We start from the raw sequence: 12,646 nt of genomic DNA on the forward strand, positions 1-12,646 counted from the left end.
CATCTTTTTTGCAGTCTTCCACTCTGTACAAGTATAGCTATCGTCTTGTTTAGTCATCTATGTGTGTCTTACGTACTGAATGCCATATGCCAGTGGTATGCAGTAGGCAAACTTCCCCATCACACACCATAGAGAGCTTCTCCGTCACATACAACATAAAATGATGCTACTAGAAGGCGTCAAGTTCAGTGTTCACTTTTCCCGCACACGTGATGTTCTTTAGGTGCATTGATCTGGATCATTACATTGTGTCTACCATGATTTCCTTGCAGCCATGAGATAAACAGATAAAGCAGTCCTTAAATTTCTTCCTAACCTTTCAAGATTTGCCTCTTGCATCGCACAAATCATAAAAAATTTGTGGGCAAAGAATTGCACACTTCTTGAATGACAAAATAGGTTGGCTAAAGGAAGAGAATATACTGAAATCCTTTTCACTTCAATTGCTAAATAGGATTCAAAATTGGTGACGGTAAGAAGAAACAAAAAAACACACGCAAAGAAAAAGGTATGATCTGTCATCGTACCCTATACAGCAAAAGCTCGTTAATTCGACTCCCGTTAATTTGGAAAATCGGATAATTCGACCTTCGCGCCTGGTCCCCAGAATTATGTATAGGAATCTATGGGACGAAACTCTCGTTAATTCGGACGAATTTGACCGCACAACGGATAATTCGGACAACTTCGGGCAGCTACCGAGACTCGAAAATGAAAATAAGACGAACGCGGCGCAACAGCGATACCCAAAAGCAGCATCGCCATGGACATCAATTAATCAACTTGGCTCGACTTGTGGCTGGATGGGCGCTTTTTTTTGTTTTTTGACAAGTCGACGTTACTGGCGGTGCCATTTTGTCGTTTTGCTGCTGTCGGTGCGCTACGCTGTTGTATTGAAGACTGCTCGCTTTAGTGCGGCTCATTGCTTCTCTGTTGTACGCTAGTATCACCGCACTCGCCCCCGATAGCAACACTGGCGAAACGGCTGAAGAGCTACGAGGCCAAGGACTTGGCTACCAAAGTGGAAATATTGCGGGCCCTTAAGAACGGGCTCTCCCGACAAGAAGCAATGAAAAAATATGACGTTAAAAGGAGTACTTTAAGCACATATGTAAAAAATGAAGACCAGATTCTTCAGGCGTTCGAAAGCGAGAAGTTCCAAGCGCCAAGAAAGCGTCTGCGAACAGCAGCTCATCCGGAGTTGGAAGAAGCCTTGCTTCGGTGGGTGGTCAACTCGCGTGATGCAGACCTCCCATTGAGCGGACCCCTCATCATGGCGCATGCAGAGAGGTTTGCACTGATGATGCATATCGATGGATTCAAAGCGTCAGAAGGGTGGTGTGCGCGCTTTAGAGACAGATATGGTCTCGTTTTCAAGACTGTGTGCGGCGAAAGAGGTGCCGTCAACGAAGATGTTGCCCACAACTGGAAGAACGCTCAGCTGCTGGAACATAACGCAGCATATGATCCAAATGACATTTTTAATGCTGATGAAACAGCACTTTTCTTTAAGGCATTGCCTGACTAGACTGTGACAATGAAAGGAGATTTCTGCATCGGAGGAAAAAGGAGTAAAGAACGAGTCACCGTTCTTTTAGCCGCGAACACGACAGGGACAGAGCGCTTGCCGCTTGTCGTCATTGGAAAGGCACAAAAGCCACGGTGCTTTAAGAACGTGCCTGCTCTTCCGGTGGAGTACCGGGCTAATAAAAAGGCCTGGATGACATCGGAAATTTTTCGCGCCTGGATACAAAGGTTAGACCGACAGTTTTCCACGAAGAACCGCAAGGTGTTAATTGTCCTTGACAACTGTAGTGCACATAACAGTGCCACCGGACTCAACAACATTGAAGTTGTTTTTTTGCCGCCCAACACTACATCGGCACTCCAACCGATGGACCAAGGCATAATTCAGTATGTGAAGACTAAATACCGCAAGCGCGTGCTGAACGCATGCTACTGTGCAATGAAGTCGGTAAGCAGTACGACGTGGATCTTCTGAGCGCGGTCAACATTCTTGCCTACGTTTGGAAGAACACGCCTGTGCACATCATCGCTAACTGTTTTCGACACAGTGGCTTCGTTTTGCCTGAGCCCTGCAATGACACAGTGGCAGAAGTGTCGCCAGACGACAATGCAGATGACTGCCCGGATTTCGGAGGTGTGCTGCCGGATGCGGTGACACTCAGCGATTACATCAGAATTGATGACGGCGTTGCTACAACCGGCTCTCTAACTGAGGAAGAAATTGTTCGGGACGTACTGCGCGGCGAAGATTCGAAGGAGGAAGAGGGGCTACGAGAGGAGCAGCCTCGGCCCCCTCACACTGTGAAGAAAGCAGCAGAGGCCCTCGTTGTGTTAGAGGAATTTTGTTGGGGCACTGCAGATGGCATGCGCGCTGCTGAGCACCTAGAAGGACTGAGGAAAATAGTATCCGCGCGGGTTTCTGTGGGAAAGCAGACAAGCATCCGTGATTACTTTAAGTAATAAAAGTATGTTGAGATAAAATCGTGCATGTTTTTTTTTTGTTCTTTCGATAATTCGGACATAACTTACGGTCCCTAGAAGTCCGAATTAACGAGCTTTTACTGTATATAGTATCCAACAAAATCTACAAAAGACCCGATTTGTAGCAGCTTTTCTCTTCCTACCATCATCCATGCCAAATGACTTTTAATACCATCGTATTAGTGGTGTTGTGCACAGGATGACGCCGAGAAATGCGAAGTTCCTCATACCACCACACTGTTTACCTACAAGTTCTGCATGTGCATTCTGCGCAGGCGCAGTGACTACGGTTTAAGGAGGCTCAAGTAAAGTAGCTGGAATTGATTCAAGGCGGAGGAACTCCAGAATGTCAACACAGAAGTGAAAGTGCACTAAAGTTTGAGGAACTTTAGAGTGCCAGATGTTCAATAGTGGATTGATATTAACGAGCGTATAGTGTTCCTCACTGCTTGTTTCCTCATGAGTAAAAATAACTGACATTTACCCATTACACTGCCATTCAAGAGCACGTATACAATGGAATGCAATAGCAAAGTGACAAGAGAGGATTGTGATCCTCACCAAAGTGTGATCCAGAACTATGTTGTCATCCTTCTCCGAAAGTGAGCCTGAAATAAAGGAGCAGGAGAAGAAATAAGACATGGGAATACGACACGTGTAGACCAACGCAGAAATACTAAATCTTTCTAGGTATATGGCGCCAACTACTTTACACCTGAATAAGCAGGTATTCACACACACGCAAAGCTCAGAGAATTTGCATAAGTGCTTCTAGTTTACATGGCTGCTACCGCGTGTTGCAATGCACTAGAAATAAAAATATTTCCGAACTTCCACCTTTCTTCCTTCAATCACGGCACGGTTCAGTTACTCGCGATGATGCCTAACAGATACTGTGCTTTTCCTTTCTTTTAAACCAATTTACAAGAAAAATATAAAAGCATGACCTTGACCCGATCAGATCTAGGTGTCAATTCCCTGGTTTCCGCCCAAACGTATATAGGGCCTTCTTTTACCAAAACCTAACTCAAATAAAATGAAGAAACACAGCGGATTTAAAAGGCAGTGTTGCAAGAACTATCACTGCAACACTCACAGCTTTTGCTCTATCATTATGTTCAAGTGCTTAAACCCCTAAAATATTTACATCAACAGGATGGTAACTGCCGGTACCATGTAAAAAAAAAAAAAAAAAAGGACATATGTTCACATCTTTCAGTGATTTATTTATATGTCTGAAAGCCATGTAGTTTCCCAAATACATGTATCGCAGTTTATGCCGAAAAGCATTAGATGCCTTATTAACTTAACCTAATACAGTAGGTCTAGGGCTTTGGTGACAACTCAACCTATCAATGTCGCAATCCTATTTGGAGTTGCAGCCTAATTCCCAACTTTTATTCCTGCTCTTAAAAATCATTGCCCAGTGGTCTAAGGCTAGATAGCACGGATGCAGCGCCCAATACAGTTTGTAAAACCTCATTACAAGAGACACTCAAGGGACCCGAAAAAGATCTCTTGTAACCAAAAATTCTAAACGATATGTGTTGATCAATTTACTGCACATCAGCACATAAATGCATTCACATGCATTAACAGGAAATTAGTCAGGAAAACTGAAAGAAGTCCTTCATACTAGTATGTCTTTTTGTGAGTGCAGAGTGCATTCCTTCCCGAATTCTGGAGGTAAAGCACTTCATTTTGCAACCCATCCTGTTGCTCTGATACCTTTGAAGCACTCTTACATGCTCGTCACCCTCAGATGCTGACACTTTTCCTCTGAAATGTCCTCGTACTCATCCTCTATGGCACATGTGCCATTTACTTGCAGAAGAATTGCAAAGTCTGTAAGCTCTTCGAGAGCACGTAAGATCCACGTCTGTAGATACGAATTCCTCAAGAGATTCTGGCACCTCATCAGACTCTTGGATGCTCGTCCAAGCTTCATCTTCAAGGAAGCTTTTCACAGTATCCCTATATGGGCCCTCTTGCATCATGTCACCACATTCAAAGCCTGCTTATCTGAAACAGTTTTTCGCAGCTTCACTTCTTGAGCCATTCCAAACACCTGAAATCACCTGAACAGCAAACTTCGCATCAAACACTATTGTAGCCTTACTGTCTCTCTAGCAAAAGGCATTCTGCCAAGCTTGTTTTGTACAGCAACTTGACAGAGTGCATGATCCCTTGGTCTATTGGTTGCAGGTAGGGTGTGGAGTTTGGAAGAAAAAAAAATAAATGGTGACTGAGCACAATAACATTGGTGGTGCAAGAAGCATTGTACACAAAGAGAAAGACATCAGGATTCTCAGCTTTTATCTTGCGTTCAAATTTTAACAGCGAGGAGTTAAAAATGCTGAATGTCACTCATGCATTTTGGCTTGCTTGGTAGGTGACAGTAATGCAATGCCAGTGGCTGAAACAACAGAGCACTCCTTCTCAGTATATTGCAACATAAAAGATGTGGATATGGAAAAGCATTTAGCTAAGGGAATTGAAGTGCAGCATGTACGAGCTTGTACATTTCAGCTACATCACATAAACATGCCAGAGTTGGGTCTCTTCTAAGCAGTGAAAAATTAACTCTAGGGATCAGAAAAAGTTGTCCTAAATAACCGAATGTCTCATGTAACCATGTATCTTGTATGCAACGTTGTTAACATGGCAAACATAAGAAAACCAACCAAGCCATTTTCAAATGTCTCTTATAACCGTGTGCCTCTTGTAAAGAGATTTAACTGTATTTACCAGTCACTACCTCGCATACTTTCCAAAGCTAATTTTTTTGTACTGAATGCGGTACACACAAGAAAACAAACGAACTAGCCTGCTGTCGCTGACTATGGGTAACTGTTCGATTCACATTATTTCATCACTACATTTCAATGTTGCAGCCATAGCCTCATAACTTTTTCCTATTAACTGTATACCATCTTAATGGTTCCACTAACATCACAACTCACTGGGCCATGCCAGTCCTGTGTCACCATAATGAGTACTCACGGTCATTGCCTCCCCGTCCTTCTTGGAATGACGGCACCTCCCAAGTGTTTTCCCATCCCGGAACTGTGAGCGGGACGGTAGTGAAGGAAGGAGAATCTTGGGATGCCTGGAACAGTCAAGTGTGCAGGTACGTCGGTGAATTACTGCCTTATGTTTCGTTCCTTGGAACGTGCATATATGCATATTTCTCCAATCAAAGTATGACAGAGGCCTAAATTACCGCTGAAGCGACATCAACCTACCGCTGAAGTGACATCAACCTAATCATTGGTAATTATCTGCACTACTTTTCAAGAGTTTCTCATATGAACAAAAACTTCCAGAAATCTCCATCAGGTCATTTCAGCTAGAAGTTTAAACCGCAGCAGTTAGAAAATGACATCGCTTGCTATGGATGTTGGCTAATGTAAAAGGAGGTTGGCAGGTATTTCAAGTGCACTGTTTGTGTAACGATGCTCAGTAAGTACACAAACAACTGCAGACAGACCACTTCACAGAAGACTACATCGGGCATACAGAGGACTTGTGGATAATAGACCTAGTCAAAAGAGTAGGGGATATAATATCTATTTCTCTAGATGGAGGCATTTGTTTTAAAAGCACACTTGTTTTAATTCAGCGTAACGCAATGCCTGATGTAGGTGAAATGAACCGCTGAAAGGTTCTTTTTTTTTTTTTTGCCTCATGATAATGATATGCCTCATTGATATGATAATGATATGCCTATAATGATATGCCTCATCATTATAGGCATATGCGTGTAGACAGAATAGCGCAAGTGGGTTCTCAGCTATATATGTCCCGTTATCTAGGTACCGTATTTACTCAAATGTAACGAGAGCTATTTTTTCATGACTTTTGGCTCTCAAAGTCTACTCTCACGTTATAATCGAATAGTGCGATTCAGTTGGCCTGAAGTGGTGCGGAAGTGCAGCCATATTGAATCCGTCACAATTCAGTCTTGGCTTCTGCAGTTTTACGAAGGTATGTTGGCAACATCGGTACCAGGGAAGCCAAATCTGCCAAATTCCAATCCACCGAAAGTGAAAATGTTGCACTTTTTGTTTGTAGCCTCAGAATCATGTTGTCATCTAAGTAACGCACTTGTCGCACCTTTAGCAGTGGATTACTGCGGTTACTTAAATTGTTATCGCATTTTGCATGATGGCAACATGCCGTGCACTGTAAGACACTCGCTTCAAAAAAAAACTGTTCTGATAGAAGAAGAAATCGGAAACTCTGCGGCAGCTGGATGGCTAGATATTAACTCATCTAATATACGTGGGTGGCCGATGCAGCGGGAGGTGATTACTAAATGTGAGCCCGGCCGCAAAGGCTTCCGACAACATCGTCTGAGAAGACGAGAGTGAGAAGGAAGACTTGCTGTTCTCCTCTGAATTGACGGCACATACCCAAGCAAGACTGTTTTCGAGAGCTTGGCCTCCGACGACGATGACGAATGAGAGCTTTTGATGCGACTGAGGCACCAGAACGTCTATCAAAGGTATTTTATTGTGAAAGCAATACTACGGCAGGTCTAACTGCTCGTTGCGTGGTCTGTGGCCCGTGGACCCCCTGCTCCTAAGGATGAGAAGATGACGAAGAAAAATGCTCGGTCACCCAACTCTTATGCCTTCGCTCTATATTCGGTTCAGCAGCGTTGAACCCTTTTCACTTTTTTGCAAGCACTTAGCTCGCATTACACATGTGGTTTTATTTTTTTTTTTCCACTGGAAATATGCAAAAGTCACCCTTCGCATTACATTTGAGTAAATACGGTATTGTTGTTGAACGGCGGAATGCGGTACACAGTGTTGGAACCATATCGACGACTGACAGTAGCTGCATGATGTGCCAAAATCCTGATATTAATGAAATCCATAAAAACAGACTGGTGCCCCAAACGTTTACTGTCCACAGAACATGTGACGAAGTAGTGCTCGCATAGTTTTGTGAATTATGTGCCAATTCAGCTATAATAGCATGTAGGGCTGTTAGTTTATCGGGTAGTCGTTAACAAATGCCATAGGGGCGAAGTAGACAATGCGCACCTCAAACACCTGACCACCTATTCCAGACTTCAGGAAATGCACACTTCAAAGATAACACATGTAGGTGGACCACAAGAATTCAGACTTATTCTAAAAGCATTAGAAGAGTCGGAACTTTCATATACAGTGTGATAGGAACGCATTATCGTCTTTGCGAGTGAAGAGCTGCCACTGTGTCTCTCTGGGCACACCTATTGTGTTTCATGGCTCGATATCTAAAGCCGCAGCAAGCAATTCTGTAGACGTGTTGTGGTGGGTTATTTAGCTGCGGCATCAGTATGCTTACCGCTTCTGTGCAGAATCCATCCGGATGCGATGGGTGGATATTTAAATAAAGGTGAAACACCACCGTGCCGCCTCCAAAAGCTCCCATTGTACTTGCACAAAGCGCCTTAACTTCTGAAAGCTATTCGTGGGTTGAGAATCTCACATTCAATGCCGTAACAAAGCAATATAGGATTGAATTGTGGTCCTCACCAGCTGCAGCTCCCCATACATTGCAGCCTCCAGCTTGTCCACAGCCTGGGGATCTAAGGGAAAAGCGCGAGTGCACATGAATGAGGAGTGGTGCAAATAAGATAAGGAATTAGTCCATGCACGCAATAAATATCTCGTAACCAAAGCTAGAAGTGTCTGTAGGCCTAAAGTTTCAGGAGCGAAGGAGGAGACAGGTTACATGGATCTAGGCCAGAACGAAATAGTCAGCCGTGGCTTCACATGGCACTGCCAGCCGCTGCTTTATTTTCTTCTTCCAGCAGTCGTGCGTTCACCCTGCTCTTAGAGCAGCCACAGGAAGGTGCTACATGTTCTTATCAAACTCCTGTTGGCCTCAGCAAGCTACAGTTTTGAGCAGTAGCCGTGTGTGTATGTAGCAGCGGCCGGTATAACAAAAAGGCCACATTGTTGCCCATTAATTTATGTTGGAAAAAAAGTTCGACCTCTGAAGTTTCGTTCTGTGTTATAAAGCTTAAAGGGGTCATCAGCTAACTGAGCATAAACTGATTGCGTTTCACTCTTCACAAGTTAAATTATAAATCCTCGAAATTTGAGCTCATTTGGAGCTGTAGATAGTTTTAAAATAAAGTTATATTAACAGTATCAAAATCAGCTTTCTCGTCTGGCAACTACTGATGTTGCAACGAGATATCCCCATATAATCTAGAGATGCTGAGGAGGCCCAAATCGACGGGCTCATGCTGTATAGTTTAGGCATACAACCAGGGTATTATTCTTACGTTATGAAAGTTAGCTTGTTTTAGTAACAAACCCTCCCGCATATAAAAAGGCATTTGTCCGTTTCCTTCCGCCGTGTACATGCGCTGCGAAAATAGGGAGGAGATAACGTTATGTTCCTGATTGTTGAGCTAGCTACTGCCATTGCTCTTTTGGTAGAAGCAAAGAGTAAATCTCAAACAAGAATACTTTGATGCGAGAGCATACGTTGCGACGTTAGAGGAGCAGACAAAACTTTAGAGCGAAGCTGCACCTCTTGACTTGCTGATATACGCTTGTTACGGTGCAGTCCACTTATAACGATACCAGATATAGCGATATATCGCTTCATCATCATCACAATCATCAGCATGACTATACCCACTGCATGGCGAAGACCTCTACAATATTTCTCCAATTAACCCATTTCTGTGCTAGCTGCATCTACTTGGCCCCTGCAAGCTTCTTAACCTCATCTGCCCACCTAACTTTCTGCCGCCCCCTGCTACACTTTCCTTCCTTTGGAATCGTTTGTTACCCTGAGCGACCATCCGTTATCCTCTCTTTGCACTACATGTCCTGCCCACACCCATTTCTTCTTCTTAATTTCCATTAGAATGTCAGTAACTAGAGATATATCTCTGACCCACTCCGCACGCTTCCTATCTATTAATGTTACCCCTACCATTTTTCGTTCCATAGCCCTCTGGGTTGTCCTCAACTTAAGTAGAACCCTCTTGGTTAGCCTCCCCGTTTCAGCCCCATAGGTGAGTACAGGAAAGATGCAACTGCTGTATACTTTCCTCTTGAGCGATACCGGTAAGGTGCTAGTCATAACCTGTAAGTGCTTGCCAAATGCGCTCCATCCCAATTTTATTCTTCTTGTTATTTCCTTTTCATGGTCCAGATCTGCGATTACTACCTGTCCCAAGTAGACATATTCGCCTACTGCTTCCAGTTCTTCGCTACCTATTGTAAACTGCTGTTCCTTCCCGAGGCTGTTGAACATTACCTTAGTCTTCTGCATATTTATTTTCCAGCCTACCATTCTACTTCTCTTGTCTAGGTCATCAATCATTATTTACAGTTCATCCCCCGAGTTGCTTAGCAAGGCAATGTCATCAGCGAATCGCAGATTATTAAAGGTAATCTTCATCTACCTTTATCCCTAATTGCTCCCATTCGAAGTCTCTGAATACTTTCTCTAAGCAAGCTGTGAATAGTACTGGGGAGATTGTGTCTCCTTGCCTAACACCTTTCTTTATAGAAATTTTGTTACTTTCTTTATGAAGAACTATGGTTGCTGTGCAGCCACTATATGTATCTTCCAGCACTTTCACGTATGGCTCGTCTACCCACTGATTTCGCAATGCCTGCATCACCGCCGAGGTTTCAAGTGACCCAAATGCTTTTTCATATTCAATGAATGCTATGTATAAGGGCTGGATATATTCCGTGCATTTTTCTATCATCTGCTTGATGTTATGGATATGATCGATAGTAGAGTAATGTTTCCGAAAACCTGCTTGATCCTTTGCTTGAACCATATATCGCTTATAACAATCAAATTCTTGAGATTTATCACTTTTCCCATTGCACTTAAGTAAAAATACATCAGGTATAACGATCCATTATCGGCGGTACATTGGATACGATAGCTTGCCCGGTAGGTCTTTCCCACAAATATTTGAGAGAATGTTTAATACAACAAAATATTAAGAAGACAAAGACGTGAAAAACTTGACATATGCTGCAAAAACGTAAGGAAATGAGTACAATCATCGCCGCAGTCCCAACTGCGCAAAGTGAGCGTCTACTGCGGCTGCGGCCGTATCGCCACCGCCGATTCTGCATCCGTGGAAGATGGCGGCGACTACATTGACGGATGGCGCAATAGCTCTCGAGATGAAACGGCAGATTCATCAGCATATTTAGCAGGATTTCAAGGTTGGAAGCCTCGTAGAAAGATACGGACATTCGCAATCTACGATTTTAAAGATCATCAAGGCTGGGGATGTCCTTCAGTTTATCCACTCGATAATCGATTTCGTGTACGCAAAAAGGACTGCTGCCTGCGTAATGCTACTGAAAGCGATGCTCACAGCGATTGTCAAGCTACAGCTGCTGCTGTTCAAGAGAGCGCGAATTTCCGGCTTGAGTTATTTTATGGCTATTGATGTACACTGTAATAAAATGTTTGGTGCTCTTTATGATGATTAGCATTGTTCAGCCCGATGTACTCATCGCTAGTAAGTAGGCAAGCCCGCATGCATGGCAGAATACGTGGGTGCGCTTTTTTCTCATTTCTCGTTTTTTCTCGCCGGTCCAGACATAAGAATAATCGATTATAACGGTTGAATTTTCACTGTTTCTCTATACAGTAAAAGCTCGTTAATTCGGACTTCTAGGAACCGTAAGATATGTCCGAATTAACTGAGTGTCCGAATTATCGAGAGAACAAAAAAAAAAACATGCACGATTTTATCTCAACATACTTTTATTACTTAAAGTAATGACGGATGCTTGTCTGCTTTCCCGCAGAAACCCGCGCGGATACTATTTTCCTCAGTCCTTCTAGGTGCTCAGCAGCGCGCATGCCATCTGCAGTGCCCCAACAAAATTCCTCTAACACAACGAGGGCCTCTGCTGCTTCCTTCACAGTGTGAGGGGGCCGAGGCTGCTCCTCTCGTAGCCCCTCTTCCTCCTCCGAATCTTCGCCGCGCAGTACGTCCCGAACAATTTCTTCCTCAGTTAGAGAGCCGGTTGTAGCAACGCCGTCATCAATGCTGATGTAATTGGCGAGTGTCACTGCATCCGGCAGCACACCTCCGAAATCCGGGCAGTCATCTGCATTGTCGTCTGGCGGCACTTCTGCCACTGTGTCATTGCAGGGCTCAGGCAAAATGAAGCCACTGTGTCGAAAACAGTTAGCGATGATGTGCGCAGGCGTGTTCTTCCAAACGTAGGCAAGAATGTTGACCGCACTCAGAAGATCCACATCCTACTGCTTACCGACTTCATTGCACAGTAGCATGCGTTCCAGCACGCGCCTGCGGTATTTAGTCTTCACATACTGAATTATACCTTGGTCCATCGGTTGGAGGGCCGATGTAGTGTTGGGCGGCAAAAAAACAACTTCAATGTTGTTCAGTCCGGTGGCACTGTTATGTGCATTACAGTTGTCAAGGACAATTAACACCTTCTTCGCGGAAAACTGTCGGTCTAACTTTTGTATCCAGCCGCGAAAAATTTCTGAAGTCATCCAGGCCTTTTTATTAGCCCGGTACTTCACCGGCGTGGCTTTTGTGCCTTTCCAATGACGACAAGCGGCAAGCGCTCTGTCCCTGTCGTGTTTGCGGCTAAAAGAACGGTGACTCGTTCTTTACTCCTTTTTCCTCCGATGCAGGGATCTCCTTTCATCGTCACAGTCTTGTCAGGCAATACCTTAAAGAAAAGTGCTGTTTCATCAGCATTAAAAATGTCATTTGGATCATATGCTGCGATATGTTCCAGCAGCTGAGCGTTCTTCCAGTTGTTGGCAACATCTTCGTTGACGGCACCTCTTTCGCCGCACACAGTCTTGAAAACGAGACCATGTCTGTCTCTAAAGCGCGCACACCACCTTTCTGACGCTTTGAATCCATCGATATGCATCATCAGTGCAAACCTCTCGGCCTGCGCCATGATGAGGGGTCCCCTCAATGAGAGGTTTGCATCACGCGAGTTGACCACCCACCGAAGCAAGGCTTCTTCCAACTCCGGATGAGCTGCTGTTCGCAGACGCTCTATTGACGCTTGGAACTTCTCGCTTTCAACGCCTGAAGAATCTGCTCATTTTTTACATATGTGCTTAAAGTACTCCTTTTAACGTC

At 44.1% G+C, this 12,646-nt stretch overlaps 1 protein-coding gene across 1 annotated transcript in view; it reads right to left on the bottom strand.

Annotated features, from left to right (window-relative positions):
* Positions 1 to 12,646, bottom strand: part of LOC146178983 (uncharacterized) — a 62,905-nt gene that overhangs the window by 26,405 nt on the left and 23,854 nt on the right. The window contains exons 7-9 of the mRNA XM_084578685.1: positions 8,040 to 8,092; positions 5,512 to 5,617; positions 3,070 to 3,116 (exon numbers count right to left, since the gene is read on the bottom strand). Coding sequence (XP_084434811.1) covers positions 3,070 to 3,116; positions 5,512 to 5,617; positions 8,040 to 8,092 — 206 coding nt within the window. The remainder of the gene's footprint in view (positions 1 to 3,069; positions 3,117 to 5,511; positions 5,618 to 8,039; positions 8,093 to 12,646) is intronic.

The sequence above is a fragment of the Amblyomma maculatum genome, chromosome 9 (genome assembly GCF_055883805.1).
Source record: "Amblyomma maculatum isolate TAMU_Amacu chromosome 9, ASM5588380v1, whole genome shotgun sequence".
In the NCBI taxonomy this organism is placed as follows: domain Eukaryota; kingdom Metazoa; phylum Arthropoda; class Arachnida; order Ixodida; family Ixodidae; genus Amblyomma; species Amblyomma maculatum.